This window comes from Malaclemys terrapin, chromosome 3, assembly GCF_027887155.1.
Source record: "Malaclemys terrapin pileata isolate rMalTer1 chromosome 3, rMalTer1.hap1, whole genome shotgun sequence".
NCBI classification, from domain to species: domain Eukaryota; kingdom Metazoa; phylum Chordata; order Testudines; family Emydidae; genus Malaclemys; species Malaclemys terrapin.
In genome coordinates, this window is record NC_071507.1 from 206,122,364 (window position 1) to 206,140,243 (window position 17,880).

The 17,880-nt window shown below is 50.0% G+C and overlaps 1 protein-coding gene across 3 annotated transcripts in view; it reads left to right on the forward strand.

Moving 5' to 3' along the window:
- ASXL2 (ASXL transcriptional regulator 2) overlaps positions 1 to 17,880 on the forward strand; it is a 248,647-nt gene that overhangs the window by 183,387 nt on the left and 47,380 nt on the right. For all 3 annotated transcript variants that reach the window (XM_054021956.1, XM_054021958.1, XM_054021957.1), the window contains one exon: positions 8,524 to 8,639. In XM_054021956.1, the coding sequence (XP_053877931.1) occupies positions 8,524 to 8,639 (116 nt within the window). The remainder of the gene's footprint in view (positions 1 to 8,523; positions 8,640 to 17,880) is intronic.

Sequence of the window (17,880 nt, forward strand, 5' to 3'; positions counted from 1 at the left end):
TCTGCAGGGCTTTGCGCCCCTGAATTAAAAAGGAGTGAGATTTCCAACTGAAGCAGTTGCTCATGGAATCCACCCTTCGTTCCCAGTCTAGCTGTGGCCTGCCAGGACCCCACACCGAGCGCATCCGTACGGAGTGCCCTGGCATTGGTATGCGACATGGTGCCAAGGAAGGACTCTAGTCTAAAACACCCTCAGCACCGGTGCTCTCAGCACCGGTGCTCTCCGGCACCGCAGGATGCACAGACAACCCAGCACCACTCGCATTCACCGGTGCCGTACAAGCAGCATAGAAAAGCCTACGGGGCGCTCCCTGGTGCAGAAAACAACAGGACCTGCAGGCGCGGTACCGGGGCGTCCCATGGAGGTACCCTCGGCATCCTGACAGCAAGAGTCGGTGCCATCGACTTTGGTTCCCACGGGGGGACCGTCGAGTCCGGCGCACAGCGACTCCCGGGATAGGCAGTGCCAGGTGGAGGAGTTGGAGTTACCCTCCATCCCGGACGCTTTTGAAGCCGCCAGAGACTTAACGCTTGTCCCCTGCATCATCAACTCGGCAAAGATCCCCGGCGCAGTACCACGCGGCACCACTATGGTCATCTCATTGCAATCCGCGTCTTCAGACTCGGACGGTGACTCGTATTATTCCCATCTCAGCAGGCATATATCCGACAAGCGACAGAGGGCTCCCATTCGGTGGGCTCGGAGCACCGACCACCCCAGACAGCCAAGGATCGGCCTACGCCCCGTGGTTCCGAGGCAACCTTGGTGCAAGCCTCACAGCCAGCCCAGGTCACTGCCGAGGCACGACTCATTGCAAGGCCAGGCTACCGTCACCTCAGCTACGGTCCCCACAGAGGCCCAGACGCTGAACAGGAGCTCAGGGAAAACTTTACTGTGCAGAAGAAAAATGCTGCTTTTAACCATCTTAATTTAAATGAAACAAGCACAGAAACAGTTACCATGTCAAATCTTTTGTTTTAAACTTTCCCTTTTTTTAGTAGTTGATGTTTAAAACAGTACTGTGCCATATTTGCTTCCTCACCCCTGCTGCTGCTTGATTGTGTACTTCCAGTTCCAAATTAGGTGTGTGCTTGACTGGTCATTTCATAAAAAATGGTTACCTACCTCTTATAACTGTTGTTCTTCGAGATGTGTTGCTCATGTCCATTCCAATAGGTGTGGACGCGCACCGCGTGCATGATTGTCGGAAGGTTTTTCCTCTAGCGGGTACCCGTTGGGTCAGCTGTGGAGACCCCTCGAGTGGCGCCTTCATGGCGGTGTATATAGGTTCCTGCCAACCTGCTGCCAGCTCAGTTCCTTCTTGCCGGAATACTCCAACAGAGGGAAGGTGGGCGGGATTTGGAATGGACATGAGCAACACATCTCAAAGAACAACAGTTACGAGAGGTAGGTAACCATTTTTTCTTTTTCGAGTGATTGCTCCTGTGCATTCCAATAGGTGACTTCCAAGCAGTTTCCCTGGGGGAGGGGTCATAGTTCACCTGGTTGCTGAGTGCGGGACTGCCCTGCCAAAGACTGCATTGTCCCTCGCCTGCTGGGTAATGGCGTAGTGAGACATGAAGGTGTGGATAGAGGACCATGTTGCTGCCTTGCATATTTCCTGGATAGGGACTTGCGCCAGGAATGCTGCGGACGACGTCTGCGCTCTCATGGAGTGCACTGTAAGTGGAGGGGCTGGAATTTTAGCCAGGTCATAGCACGTCCTGATACAGGACGTGATCCATGATGAAATGCACTGGGACGAGATCAGAAGCCCCTTTATCCTTTCTGCGATTGCAGTAAAGAGTTGTGGTGACTTACGAAATGGCTTTGTGCGCTCAATGTAGAATGCTAGGGCATGCCTGACGTCTAGGGAATGGAACATCCGCTCTCTGTAACTGGCATGTGGCTTAGGGAAGAACATAGGTAAAAATATGTCCTGGTTCACATGAAACTGGGAGACTACCTTTGGTAGAAACGTGGGGTGAGGGCATAGCTGCACCTTGTCTTTATAAAAGATCGTATGTGGGGCTCGGAAGTCAGCGCTCTGAGCTCGGATACCCTTCTGGCCGAGGTTATGGCCACCAGAAAGGCCACCTTCCAGGAAACGTAGGACAGAGGGCAGGTCACCATGGGCTTAAAAGGGGGCCCCATGAGCATGGACAGGACCAGGTTGAGGTCCCACTGGGAAACGAGCTGTCGCATCTGGGGAAAAAGTCTGTCCAAGCCCTTGAGAAACTGTCCCACCATGGGATTGCCAAAGACTGACCTACCTGCTACCCCCGGGTGGAAGGCCGAAATGGCAGCCAGGTGTACCCTGAGAGATGAGATTGCCAACCCCTGCTGCTGGAGGTATAACAGTTAGCCCAAAACAAGGGGAATTGGCGCTAGCTGCAGTTCGGTGCCCCTCTGCAGAGACCAGATGGAAAAGCACTTCCACTTTGCCAGGTATGTGGCATGAGTGCAGGGTTTCCTACTTCCCAGCAGGACCTCCCTCACTGGGTCTGAACACTGAAGCTCAAGAGGGTTCAGCCATGGAGTTTCCATGCCAGGAAGTGGAGGTTCTCCAGGTTGGGGTGTTGTAGACGGCCATGGTCCTGTGTGATTAGGGTTGGGCACACAGGAAGGGCTACTGGTCTGTCCACTGAGAGGTTCAACAGCATGATGAACCAGTGCTGGCAAGGCCACGCTGGCGCTATGAGGCTCAAGGAAGCCCCGTCCCGGCGAACCTTAAGGAGGACTCTGTGTATAAGAGGGAATGGCGGGAACGCGTAAAGCATGTGACTCGTCCATGAAAGGTGAAAGGTGTCTGCAATGGAGCCTGGGCTGTGGTTCAGGGAAGAGCAGAACTGCTGGCACTTCCTGTTGCTCTGTGTCGCGAACAGGTTTATGTGGGGAGAGCCCCACATCTGGAAAATTGAGTCGAGGCGGTGGGCTAGCTTGTTTTGCACTCCCGGAAGGTGCAACGCCTCTAGGTGTATCGAGTGGGTGATGCAAAAGTCCCACAGCTCAAAGGCTTCCTTGCACAGGGGAGAGGAGTGAGCACCACCCTGTTTGTTTATATAGAACATCGCTGCAGCGTTGTCAGTCAGCACCGACACACATGCGCCCTGAAGGCGGGGCCTGGACTGCTCGGCATGCCAGACGAACCGCCCTCAGCTCCCTTACATTGATGTGCAGTGATAGTTCTGTGTGGGACCATAGGCCTTGGATTCTGACATTACCAAAGTGTCCGGTGACTAGGGATAGTGTAGGTTGGGGTTTGGCAAAGGGTACTCTCGCACAGACCACTTGTGGCTGCAAGAATGTGAGGGTAACTTGTGTCCAGTGGGTCCCTACCTGGCCTGTGCACCCGCACCAACCACGCCCCTGGAGGGGCCGAAGGCGTAACCTGGCGTGCTGGACCATGTATGTGCAGACCGCCATATGCCCCAAGAGTTTCATGAAATTTCTGGCCGTGGTTGTGGGGAATTGGGGAAGGTTTTCAATAATGTCCCTGAGTCCTTGGAAGCGCAGCTCCAGCAGGAACGCCCTGGCCTGCGTGGAGTCCAGGAGAGCTCCTATGAAGTCTATTCTTTGCGCTGGGGCCAATGTGGATTTGGGCACATTCAATATGAGGCCCAGCCTGTGGAATGTGGCCCGGGCCAGACACATGCTCTGCAGCCTGTGCTTGCGACTTAGCCTTGATGAGCCAGTCATCCAGGTACGGGAACGCTTGCACCTGACGTTTGCGGAGGAAGGCTGCCACGACCGCTATACACTTAGTGAATACCCGTGGGGCCGCCGAGAGGCCAAACGGGAGCACCCTGAACTGGTAGTGCTGGCTGCTGACCACAAAGCAAAGAAAAAGTCTGTGGGCTGGGATAATGGATATATGGAAGTACGTATCTTTCAAGTCGAGGGCAGCGTACCAGTCCCCCGGATCCAGGGAAGGAATGATGAAGGCCAGAGAGATCATGCAAAACTTCACTTCAATTATGAATGTGTTGAGGTCTCGCAGATCCAGGATAGGCCGGAGCCCACGCTTGGAATGGTGTCCCTAGCCTCTGTGGGAATGGTGTCCCTAGCCTCTGTTTGTCAGAAGGTGGAGATGGACGGCAGGAGAGAGATCACTTAATCATTACCTGTTAGGTTCACTCCTCTGGGGCACCTGGCATTGGCCACTGTTGGTAGACAGCATACTGGGCTGGATGAACATTTGGTCTGACCCAGTATGGCCGTTCTTATGGAGATGAGGAAATGGCAGGAGTAGAACCCCTTACCTCTGAACTCCTGAGGAACCTCCTCTATTGTCCCTAGAATGAGGAGCGATTGCACCTCCTGCAAAAGGAGTTGTTCGTGAGAAGGGTCCCTGAAAGGGAAAGGGGGGTGGGAGGGCAGTAGGGAACAGAATTGGATAGAATATCCCACCCCTGCCGGGCTCAGGACCCAGCGATCTGACGTGATCTGGGACCAAGCACGGTAGAAGCGGGAGAGTCGATTCACAAAGCAGGGGTAAGGATCCAAGTTCGATACTGATGCTCTGTCCTCGGGCACATCTTCAAAAGTTTGGCTTCAGGCCCGGGGGCTCTTTGGCCGAACCCCGGCCTTGGCCTGAGGAGGACTGTGGCGGGCGCCTTCTATTATTTCTGCCCCGTCTCCTGGATGAGTCTCGCCTGGGAGGCCCAGAGTAGAAACGGGATGGGGCTGAAGCTTAAAAGGCTTTCTTTCGGGTGCAGGTGTGTGGATCCCCAAAGACTTCAGTCACCTGTAAGTCCTTAAGGCTGTGCAGGCAAGAGTCCATATTTTGGGCAAACAGGCCTGCACAGTCTAAAGGGAGGTCCTGAATCGTGTTCTGGACCTCAGGTGGTATCCCCGACACCTGCAGCCACGCACTGCACCTCACTGTAATGGCGGTGGCCATGGTCCGAGTCCGCCGCGTCTAACACGGCCTGGAGAGAGGTTCTCGAGACCACCCTCCCTCCTCAAGGAGTGCTCTAAACTCCTTGCACGAGTCAGCCGGGAGCAACTCCTGGAATTTTGCCAACGAGCTCCAAAAATTGAAAGCATAGCAGCTGAGTACTGCTGGCTGGTTGGCCACTTGAAGCTGGAACCCTACGGTTGAGTAGACCTTTCAGCCAAAAAGGTCCAGTTTCTTAGCATCCCGTGACTTCTTATGTGGCACTGGGGACTGTGAGTGATGCCACCTGGTAACACTAGCCTTATGAGACGGGGAGCGGCACCGGTGCTCCTTTGAGGAGTCCTTTCTCTGTGCCGGGACGTCCCACCCCGAGGCCGGGGCGCTGCACACCGATGATGCTGGTGCTGTTTCTGGTGCTGGCTGAGGGCGGAGGGCTGACTCCATCAGGAGGAGTCCCGCTCTCTCTTAGTCCTGGGTCTAAAGCTCCTGCAAATTGGTTACTTGTCTGTCTAGCCTTCTCCTAAGCACTTGAGACAAGCAGCGTGTGGATTACCTGTGAGCAAAGGTTTCGCACACCTCTTGGACACCTTAAACCTCTGCAACTGAGGCATGCCCCGGTGCCTGGGGAAACTAGGGCAGGGGGAAGCCCCCCAAAGTCAGCCCAACTAACTACAAAATACTATATAACAAACTAATAACTATTTAAAACTAAACAAAGGGAACCACTAGGTAGGCACTTGGGAATGCAAGAGACTGAGCTGCTCCACTGACCGTCACTGGTGGTAAGAAGGAACTGAGCAGGTGGGGGGACCTATATACACCATCATGAAGGCGCCACTCCAGGGGTCTCCACAGCCAACCCGACGGGTACCGCTAGGGGAAAACCTTCCGACGATCGTGCACACGGCGCATGCACGCGCCTATTGGAATGCACATGAAGAAATTAATGGAGATATCCCATCTCCTAGAACTGGAAGGGACCTTGAAAGGTCATCGAGTCCAGCCCCCTGCCTTCACTAGCAGGACCAAGTACTGATTTTGCCTCAGATCCCCAAGTGGCCCCCTCAAGGATTGAACTCACAACCCTGGGTTTAGCAGGCCAATGCTCAAACCACTGAGCTATCCCTCCCCCACATGAGCAATCACTCGAAGAAGAACTCGGGTGTTTGTAACTCTGAGGTTTTACTGTAGTGCAAACCAAGTCATTAACGTTTTAAAATCAGATGGCAACTCCACCTGAGGACTTTCGAGTTACATCCATCACTTTTATAATATAATTCCAGAGCTTGTGATGGTTTGTTTTTGTAACACTAACTCCAAGTGCTCCAGGAATCTAGTAGCATCAGGAAGCACAATTTCCCTGCCCCACATAGGATCATGTTTAAAATGTATAAAATGTAACACTAATGCTAACTAACTCTTGCAAGTTACCCAGTGAAAGTAGAGCATTTTTAAGAAGACAAACCACACTGCGTTTATATTCTCTTTAGATTCACTCAAGTTTTAGCTGAGCTACGGAAATCTAAAGGAAACAAGCTCAGCTTCTAAAGCCTTGTACTTACAGGAATGAGAACTCCCACAGCAGATGCGTGCCCTCTAAACTCATTTGTCGGTTTAAACTTCTGTATGCGTGCGTGTATCTTTTTATTATAGACTCATAGACTTTAAGGTCAGAAGGGAGCATTATGATCGTCTAGTCCGACCTCCTGCCAACGCAGGCCACAGAATCTCACCCACCCACTCCTGTAACAAACCCCTCACCTATATCTGAGCAACTGAAGTCTTCAAATCATGGTTTAACGACTTATACCCATGCATGTCTGTATTGTGTGTTCAGAGAGCCATTTATGCTCACAATTAGATACCCATCACTTGGGGAGCCAGTAGCTAAATTAAACAACTGTGACCATGCCAACTTTTTTTTAACTCTTCTGTTTACTCTGCAGAATTCATTGTGGTTACAGCTGTTAGTATGGGCACAGCAGTCCCCATTGCACAGAGAATGTCAGCATTAAAACAACGCAAAAGGCAGTCACTCGACTCTGAGATGAAAATCCACTTCCCGGCATGTATGGCTTTTGCTAGTTTAAAGGAACAAAGAGTTTGACATGTAGTTTGTAATTCACAGTGTGCTTCATAGGACTGTGAGAAATTAAAGTGAGGCAAAGCAGTTGCCTCTAGTGGTTTTAGCTATTCTGCTGCACACAAAACTAGTCGTTTCTGTCTTGATTGGTTTCAGAGAGGATGTGGTTTATGTTCCTGCTATTCAAATGTCTCAAAGCGAATAGCAGCCAACTCTGTTTCTGAGTCTGTGTGAACCTGTGTTTATGTACAAGAGTTGTAAGCAAGAATCCAGTCTTTTATACCAGGTCTGGGGCCCAGAGGTTACCTAACCAAGGGCTATACTTTCAACTTGCTGGCAGACTGAGGAATGTACCAAATTTACAGCTGTCCTCGTCTTTAATAAGAGGTGAAGTCTGTGGACACTTTGAGTCCCTCATCCAGTGAGACTGGCTTTTCATATCAAGATGGCAGTACAGCTTCCATAAACTCCCATGTCGGCATCCCCTTCTCCTCCCCCTCCCCCCAAGTGCATTACTGTGCATTTAACAAGATTTAATTTCGTTTGCCATCATGTTGCCTATTCTCCTGTCTTGGCGAGGTCTGTCTGAAGTTCCTCACAGTCCTCTCTAGTCCTGACTAACTTTGTGTCATCTACAGTTTTTGCTACGTCATTACTCGCCTCCTTTCCAAGTCATTAATATAGTAACAACACCAGACCTAGTATGGAACCTTGAAGAATCCCCACTGTAATCTTCTGCCATCATGAAAATGGACCATTTCGTCCTACTTGTTGCCTTCTGTCTCCTAGCCAGTTTTTGATCCATGACAATACTTTGCCTCTCATCCATGACTACTTAGTTTCTTTAGTGGTAGCTGTGTTAGTGTATATCAGCAAAAAGCAACAGAGGGTCCTGTGGCACCTTTAAGACTAACAGAAGTATTGGGAGCATAAGCTTTCGTGGGTAAGAACCTCACTTCAGATGCAGACAGCATCTGACAAAAGATGCTGACAGTTCAGCAAAAAGAACGAGAGTAGAACTGGGCCAGCAGGTAGTGAGAGGAAGTCAGAAGTATCAGTCACAAAACCCTGAGGGGTGAGGACTGATATGTGTAGCACTAGGGTGGGAACCACAATGTCAAGAGTGAAAAGAGGCAATTAACTGAGGCTGTGTGGTCCAGTGTTCAGAGTCAAGACTCTGGGAGGAAGGGAGGCTGCGGCCAGACACTGACTTGGTAGGTACCCTAGTCACTCACCCTCCAAGTGCCTTTGCTACCCCGGCTGGGGAGATGAAGTAAAACAGAAACCTCTTAATCAACTGCCAGTTTGACAATTGCTGCCCGGCACTTTCCTGGAGAAATAAACGGGAAACAATCCCCCAGATGAAAGGTAACATCTCCTAGCTGTGCAGCGCTCACAGACACAGCAGGGACGATGTTGGGATTGGTCTCTGAGCATGGGAAAGAGTGACTGCTGCCCTGGGGGCATGTAAGGGGTGGATTGTTTTCCCCACAGGCTATATAATTATTTCTGAATTGTTTTTCTCTTTTTATTTCCCTAGTGCCCTCTAGACTGTCACAGACATGCTCCCCGCCGTCAGGCTGCCCGTCTCCTTCCATCCCAGGGGGTAAAGTCATCTCGCCATCCCAGAAGCACAGCAAGAAGGCACTCAAACAGGTAAGTGGGATAGTCGGTGTGATCTTTATCATACTACAAAATAGCTGGCTGAAATTATTTTTCATTTGTGGGAGGCAGAGACATATTTACTTTACACGTAATCTGTTTTCATGATTGCCCTCAGCTTTCCACAATCTGCTCCACATCCCTTTTAGAGAAGCTCTGTATAAATGGCAGCTCTGGGGGTTTGTTTCATTTTGATATTCTTCACATCCTAATTGTGATGCATGCACAAATTCCCCCCGCTTATTCTTTGCCTATTTTCACCTACAATGAATTCCATAGTTCCATAGGCAGACTGCGAAGAGCTACAAAAGGATCTCTCAAAATTGGGCGACTGGGCAACAAAATGGCAGATGAAATTTAATGTTGATAAATGCAAAGTAATGCACATTGGAAAGCATAATCCCAACTATACGTATAAAATGATGGGGTCTAAATTGGCTGTTACCACTCAAGAAAGAGATCTTGCAGTCATTGTGGATAGTTCTCTGAAAACATCCACTCAATGTGCAGCGTCAGTCAAAAAAGCAAACAGAATGCTGGGAATAATTAAGAAAGGGATAGATAATAATAGAACAGAAAATATCATGTTGCCTCTATATAAATCCATGGTACGCCCACATCTTGAATACTGTGTGCAGATGTGGTCGCCCCATCTCAAAAAAGATATATTGGACTTGGAAAAGGGTCAGAAAAGGGCAACAAAAATTATTAGGGGTATGGAATGACTTCCGTATGAGGAGAGATTAATAAGACTGGGACTTTTCAGCTTGGAAAAGAGACAGCTAAGGGGAGATATGATCGAGGTCTATAAAATCATGACTGGTGTAGAGAAAGTAGATAAGGAAGTGTTGTTTACTACTTCTTATCACACAAGAACTAGGAGTCACCAAATGAAATTAATAGTCAGCAGGTTTAAAACAAGCAAAAGGAAGTATTTCTTCACACAACGCACAGTCAACCTGTGGAACTCCTTAGCAGAGGATGTTGTGAAGGCCAAGACCATAACAGGGTTCAAAAAAGAACTAGATAAATTCATGGAGAATAGGCCCATCCATGGCTATTAGCCAGGACGGGCGGGAATGGTATGCCTAGCCTCTGTTTGCCAGAAGCTGGGAATGGGCGACAGGCTGGATCACTTGATGGTTCCCTGTTCTGTTCATTCCCTCTGGGGCATCTGGCACTGGCCACTGTCAGAAGACAGGATACTGGGCTAGATGGATCTTTGGTCTGACCCAGTATGGCCGTCCTTATGTTATAGTTCCTCTGTCTGTGTGTGTGTGTGTGTGTGTGTGTGTGATGCAATATGTTGGCATTGGGCTCCTGCTGTGGCCAGGGCTGACCTTATGGGTGGGCAAGATAGGCGACTGCCCAGGGCATCGTGGTCAAGAGGCTGCAGAAGGACTGTGCCCACCGAGGAGGCAATAAAGGGGGCGGCAGGGCGGGAGCTAGCTGCTCACACGCATCCCCTAGCTGCCCTCCCGCTGGCAGCGATACCTACAGCGCCACCGCCGCTCCACCAGCTGCCACGCTGCCTGCTGTGCAGCTGCTTGGGGAGCTGTACTTAAAGGGTGCCAAAGAAAGTTTGCCTGGGCACCATTTTCCCTAAGGCCGGCCCTGGCTATGGCATTATGTGTGAGAGGGGACAGGTTACTTCCACTACTTGGGAATGACTCTGTCGTGCGTGTAGAGCAGCGGTTCCTAAACTGTGGGTGAGGACCCCGTTTTAATGGGGTTTCCAGGGCTGGCTTTGACTTGCAGGGGCCCAGGGCTGAAGCCTGAGCCCCACCACCCAAGGCTGAAGTCAAAGCCCAAGCCCCACTGTCCAGGGCCGAAGCCTGAGCTCCACTGGGCTTTGGCCCTCCTGCCTGGTTTGGCAGGGCTTGGGCTTTGTCTTTGGACTCCCACCTGGGGCAGCGGGGCTCGGGCGGGCTCAGGCTTCGGTCCCCCCTCCTGGGGTCATGTCGTAATTTTTGTTATCAGAAGGGGGTCGTGTTGCAATGAAGTTTGAATATTGCTGATGTAGAGTGTCTATCACTTGTGCCCCGTAAGGTGTTGCAGGTTTCTTCCAGACAAACGACAAGCCGATGCCTCCAGCCAGGTGTCATCAGTCGATTGGCAATCGTATGTCACATGTCCATTCATTTGTATTGGAGGGTGCAGGAACAGTTAAATTTGCATTATAGCAAACACCAGAAGGGAAGCAACCAGCATGGAACTTAACTTCACCACCAGACTCCATGTCTTCTTCCTCACAGCTTGAATGAACTTTACTTTGCGAGGTGTGTTCATCCCACACTAGCCCTGAAGGGGCCAATTAACCTTTATAGTTGCATCTGAAGGGAGGCCAAGGGATTTATACACACCAGTTGCAGATGAAGAGAGGACCTTTTTAATAGTAGAGGGCTACAGAGAGATTGTCTACAGCCACTTTTTGGGCACAGAGGTAGGAAGGGGAAAACCTTCGGGGAGAATGAGCCTTGGGGTCCTTGCCCTGGAAGAATTGTCAATCCCAGAGGAGTTCTGAGGAAAGAAACCCTGTGAAGGCAGGATAGGAAGAATCCCAGGAAAACAGCAATAAGTACACCTTGGCGGCTGGTTACCGATCCCTGGGTTGGAACCCTGTGTAGAGAGAGGGCCTGGATTCCCGTACCAGCACTGGCAAATAGCAAAGGACTGTTGGAGGTGCTGTCCGGAGAGGTGGTCCAAATGATACCCCGAAAGGGAGGACTATATAATGACCTAGCTGGAGGAGTGAGTTGCAAAGAGAGAGCACTGTGAATTACAGGAAGAGAGACCACTGTAGCGATGGAGTGACCATTGGCAGGGTGCACCATATGGGAAGGAAGCTGCTATGCAACACCTGGCCAGGAAGAGGCACTCATGTGGTGAGTGGAGCCCATCACGGGATAACCTTCAGAAGAATCCATTTCAAAGGTTCACTGGACTATAAAAGACAGGACGAGGAACCCCAAGTTATCTTTCACCTAAGAAAACAAAGGAACCAAGTACTTTGGACTTTGTGGGAGATCATGACTAAGGGGTGGGCAGCCATCTTGCTGGAAGAAAGTAGTAAGAATCTTACTTTGAACCAAGACTGTAGTTTTGTTCAGTCTTAGTCACTCGAAAACATATTTTTACTTTTATTTGTTTGTAACCCCTTCTAACTTTATTCCTAATTGTTTATTACAATCCTATCTCCTTTTGTTAATAAACTTGTTTTACTTTTAATCTAAACCAAACTGTGCTGTTTGAAGCAAAGTGATTGATTGTTAACTCCAGTTAAAGTGATAAGTTGTGCATTTTGGCTCTGTAGAGGAGCAAACAAACCCGATTACTCCAGTGCTATCCTACAGTCCTTGGGGCTGTGCATACCAGCGGTGCAGAAGCGCCACTGCGGTCTTCAGCAGCAGCAGTATCGTCCGCAGTGCATGTTTGGCCTGCCTCTCTCTCCTCTGAGGCAACAGAACTACCCTAGAAAAAGGGATAGCCCTCACAAAGAAAACAATCGGGCTTGGGGGTCAGCCAGTCCAGCCACCCTCCCCCAGAGTCCTCCAAGCAACCATTTTCACTCGGTCCAGAGCACTGTTCCAGTCGTTGCTCCTCTGTCCTCATCTCCCCCTTTGGGGACAGGCTGGCCTGCTTTCACAATGCTTGGGGATCGATCACCACTGACAGCTGGGTCCTAAACATCATCAGATTGGATTATGCCATCCAATTCCTCTCCCCACCTCCTCCCCATCCCTCTTCAGGAACCCCTCTCACGAGATACTGCTCCTTGAGCAGGTCTGCTCTCTGCTGGCTTTGGGAGGGGTGGAAGAGTTTCTGCTGGAACAGCAGGGTCTCAGCTTCTACTCCTGATACTTTCTGGTACCCAAATCCAAGAAAGGCATACGACCCATCCTTGACCTTCTTGGCCTCAACAAATATATCATGTATATGAAGTTCCAAATGGTGACTATCAACTATTCTCCCTGCGTTGTCTCAGAATGACTGGTTTGCTGCTCTGGACCTTCAGGATGCCTACTTTCATATGGTGATTCTGCCAAGCCACAGAAAATTCCTTCAGTTCATCATGGCAGAACGCCACTTGCAGTGCACAGTGCTTCCATTCGGCCTCTTTTCTGCCCCCGTTTCCCACCCCCCTCAATTTTTAACAAATGTGTGGTCATTGTTATGGCATATCTCACAAAGAAGACAATTCACAGTCATATCTGGATGACTGGTTACTGAAGGGCAGAACCAGAGAGGAAGTTCTTGCTCACATAGGCACCACAGTGCGCTTGCTCAACTGTCTGGGTCTCATTCTAAACACCGGGAAGTCAACCTTGGCTCTCGCTCAAAAAATCAAGTTCATTGGGGCCCTGTTAGATTCCATGACGTCCAAAGTATTTCTGCTGACCAGCCATTTCCAGACAATTCGCCACTTTTGCCTTTATCTAGTGTGTCAGCCTCCCATGACAGTTTGGACATGTTTGAGGCTCTTTGGCAACATGTCTGCTTGCATGCAGGTGGTCCAGTTTGCAACATTGTGCCTTACTCCCTTCAAATGTGGCTCAGGATGGTTTACCATCCTACTCTTCGCTCTCTGGAGAGACTTGTTCCTTTTCCTCCACTGGTTCTGGACTCCTGGCAGTGGTGGATGCGTCCAGAGAACATTTGACAAGGCGTTCCCTTTGTCCAGACCTCACCAACCAAGTTAATTGTTACCAATGCCTCCTTGATGTTTTGGAGGGCACACCTGGGGTCACTGAAAGCGCAGAGACTGTGATCAGAGCAGGCGGCCTCACTCCATATAAATGTGCTGGAACTTCAGGCATTTCTAATGCATGTCACGCTTTTTGGGACAGTATCAGAGTCTCAGTAGTTCACGTACCTACTGACAATATCACCATGATGTAGTATGTGTACAAACAAGGGGGAACATGCTCCAGGTTGCTCTGCCTAGAGGAGATCAAGCTGTGGCAGTTCTGCATCAAGGAGAACATTACTCCAGTAGCCATTCGTTTACTCAGCGTTCAGAATCTTCTTGCAGACCATCTCAGACGGTATTTTCCTGAGTTGCAAGTGGTCTCTAAAGACAAAATGTCCCCCAGGTCATCTTCATAGCTTGGGGCATCCCGATGATCAACCTGTTTTCTTCAAGGTACAACAGAAAATTTTGTCTTTAGGGCTCTCAAGGTGGCATCAGTCCAGGCTCCCTGTCCAGGGCTTTCCACCTCAGCTGGCAGTCAGCTCTCCTCTGTGTCTTTCCCCTGATCCCAGTCATCCCTCAGGTCATCCTCAGGCTCAGGGCAAATCGGGGCAGTTTCATTCTCTTTGCCCTGGCCAAGACAGTGCTGGTTCTCCAACCTTCTTGTACTGTCTGTTCAGCCTCCCATACTGCTTTCTCCCCATCCCAACTCCCTCAGAACCAAGGCCTCACTTCGCGTCCTGCACTTGGCTCCCAGCATCTCACGTAGTGGCTGCTGCATGGCTGAATGAAGAAGAGCAGTGTTTGTCCAATAAGTCCTTCTTAACAGTAGAAAGCCCTCCACCAGGATGGCCTATTGAGTGAAATGGAAGCCATTTTTGGCATGATCATTAGCTGTGGAATCCAATCAATGCTGGCTTCTATCCAGGACATTTTGGACTACCTGCTGCACCTTCACTCATTGGGGCTTGCATTTAGTTCACTGAAACTGCATCTGGCAGTGATATCAGCATTTCACCTCCTCCCTCCCCGTTCAGGGAAAATCAGTCTTCTCCAATATCATAGTAGCAAGATTCAAGTCTACATCCTCTGGTCAGTTCTTCTGTGGGACCTTAACTCAGTCCTAGTGGCCTTAATGGGACCTACAGTTGAGCCCTTTGAATCTTGTCTCTTTCTGCTTTTGTGTCAGAAAACTGCATTCCTGGTAGCAATAACATCTACAAGGAGAGAGTGTGAGTTGCAGGCTCTTACGGCAGAGCCTCCTTATACACAATTCTCCAACGACAAAGTGACCTTATGGCTGCATCCAAAATTTTTGTCTAAAGTGGGTTGTCAGTTTCATTTGAACCAGGCAGTATATTTGCCAGTGTTCGTTCTTAAGTCCCATTCCTCTCCAGAGGAGCAGTGTCTCCGTACCTTAGATGTCAGGTGATGTCTAGCATCTTATCTGGACAGGACTGAACCATTTTGAGCTTCGCCTTATTTGTCATATGCAGATCGCATGAAGGTTCAAGCGGTCTCTTCACAGATAGTATCCAAATGGATATCATCTTGCATCAAAACTGCATATGAAATAGCTTTGGCTACACACCTTCTGTGGGTACAAGCTTATTCTACGAGGGGGCAAGAAACGTCCATAGTGTTCCTCAATGACATTTCTATATTGGACATTTGCAAAGCTGCTATGTGGCCGTCGATGCATGTGTTCACAAACCATTATGCCATAACCGCATCTTCCAGAGCGGATGCTGGCTTTGATAGAGCGGTCCTGCAGTCCTTGTTTAGATAGACTCCAAGCCCCACTTCCTGGGGAGAGTACTGCTTGTGAGTCACCTAAGTGGAATACACATCTGCATTTACTCAACAGTTACCTACTGGAACTGTGGTTCTTTGAGATGTGATGCTGATGTGTATTCCATGACCGACCCTCCATCCCGTCAGCATAGGAGTCTCGTTTCTGGGGGTTTGGTACAAAGGAACTGAAGGAGGGTCAAGGTAGCTAGGGAGGGGCTATGGTCATAAGGTACAGCACTGCCCCTGTAAGTGGAATGCAGGTCGTGCACTTGTTGCTTCTTAGGCCCAGCTGTATATCACATGAGAGAGAGCGGTGTTAAGATGCTGCCTGTGATATCTGGAAGCAGCAGCAACGGGTGCCAGAGAGATTTTTCTGTCTGCAGCAGTGTGGTGGGGAGGGGGGATGTGTAGAGAGTGGGGAGAAGTATGGGAGGCCAGAGATTGGGATGATGGGGGTGACAGACACCCCCCATTTCCCTGCGTGCACACGCGCGCGCGCACACACACACACACACTTTTCCTTCCTTCCTTCCTTTCAGAGTCAATATCTGCTGAAGATGAGTTGATAAACCCAGGCTTCATTATAAGCAATCCCTGCCTCCCCAGCCCCTCAAAAATCATAGATTTCCAGGCCAGAAGGGACCATTGTGATCATCTAGTCTGACCTGTATAGCACAGGCCATAGAGCTGCCCCACAATAACTCCTAGAGCAGTCTTGATTCTAAAAATGGCCAGTGCTGGAGAATCCACCACGACCCTTGGTAAATTGTTCTAATGGTTAATTACTTTCACTGTTAAAAATCTATGCCTTGTTTTCAGTCTGAATTTGTCTACCACCAATTTCCCACCACAACTGCCCCGTCCCTTTGGCTCCTTGCAGCTTTCCCCACTGTCCAGGTCTCTGCTTCCACACACACACACCCCCAATCTCTCCCTCCACATTCCCTCCCCATAGGTACCTGCTTTCCCTCCAACATATACTGGCACTAGAAAAGGTTCAGATAAGGGCAACTAAAATGATTAGGGGTTTGGAACGGGTCCCATATGAGGAGAGATTAAAGAGGCTAGGACTCTTCAGCTTGGAAAAGAGGAGACTAAGGGGGATATGATAGAGGTATATAAAATCATGAGTGATCTGGAGAAAGTAGATAAGGAAAAGTTATTTACTTATTCCCATAATACAAGAACTAAGGGTCACCAAATGAAATTAATAGGCAGGAGGTTTAAAACAAATACAAGGAAGTTCTTCTTCACACAGTGCACAGTCAACTTGTGGAACTCCTTACCTGAGGAGGTTGTGAAGGCTAGGACTATAACAGCGTTTAAAAGAGAACTGGATAAATTCATGGAGGCTAAGTCCATTAATGGCTATTAGCCAGGATGGGTAAGAAATGGTGTCCCTAGCCTCTGTTTGTCAGAGGATGGAGATGGATGGCAGGAGAGAGATCACTTGATCATTGCCTGTTGGTCCACTCCCTCTGGGGCACCTGGCATTGGCCACTGTTGGTAGACAGGATACTGGGCTAGATGGACCTTTGGTCTGGCCCAGTACAGCCATTCTTATGTTCTTAAGTTGTCCACTTTTCACCATGGCAGACCTGTCCCTCTTCTCGCCTATGCCCTCCCCCTCTTCCCCCCCATGTCCTCGCCTCTCGGGCTCCTCACCCAGGACAGATGGAGGTGGAGGTCCGTGCTGACTCCACACAGCTCTTACCCCGAGCTGGCTCTGGCCGAGGGACAGGGCCTCAGAGCTGCAGCCCGGCCATGGTAAGAGCTGTGCGGGCAGCTGTGGGGAGCTGTGCAGCACCTCCACCTGCCTGTAGTGCGGGGTGGCCCAAGCAGCCCCCGGCCCGGGTCTCTGCCCCCCAGACTCCCCGCTCAAGGCAGGTGGAGGTTCCTCACGGCTCCCCACAGCTGCCCGCACAGCTCTTACCCTAGCTGGGCTGCAGCCACCGTTCCCAGGAGGAAACGTAGGGTAGTGGTGGTTGGTGAGTCTCTTCTAAGGAGGAACGAAAGCAACCATCTGCCGGCCTGACATGGCATCCTGGGAGGTATGCTGCCTGCCAGGGGCCCATAGCCGAGACGTTACAGAGGGATTGTTGAGGATCATCCGGCCCTCTGACTATTACCCCATGCTGCTCATCCATGTGGGCACTAATGATACTGCGAGGTCTGACCCTGAGCAGATCAGACATGACTACAGGGCTCTGGGAGTAAGGGGGAAGGAGTTGGGAGCGCAGGTGGTGGTCTCTTCAATCCTTCCGGTCCAGGGTAGGGGCCCAGGCAGAGACAGACTCATCCTGGAGGTGAATGCCGAGGATGGTGTCTCCAGGGGAGCTTCAGCTTCCTTGACCATGGGATAGTGTTCTGGGAAGAAGGACTGCTGAGCAGAGATGACATAGTTGGCATCGCAGAGACTTGGTGGGATAATACACATGACTGGAATATTGGTATTGAAAGGTGCAGCTTGCTCAGGAAGGACAGGCAGGCAAAAAATGGGAGGAGGTGTTGCCTTATATGTCAAAGATATATACACTTGGACTGAGGTTGAGATGGGAATAGGAGACAGACTTGTTGAAAGTCTCTGGGTAAGTCTTAAAGGGGTAAAAAAAAAAAGGGTGATGTCATGGTAGGGGTCTATACAGACCACCTAACCAGGAAGAAGAGGTGGATTAGGCATTTTTTAATCAACTAACAAAATCATCCAAAGCACAGGACGTGGTGGTAATGGGGGACTTCAGCTACCCAGAC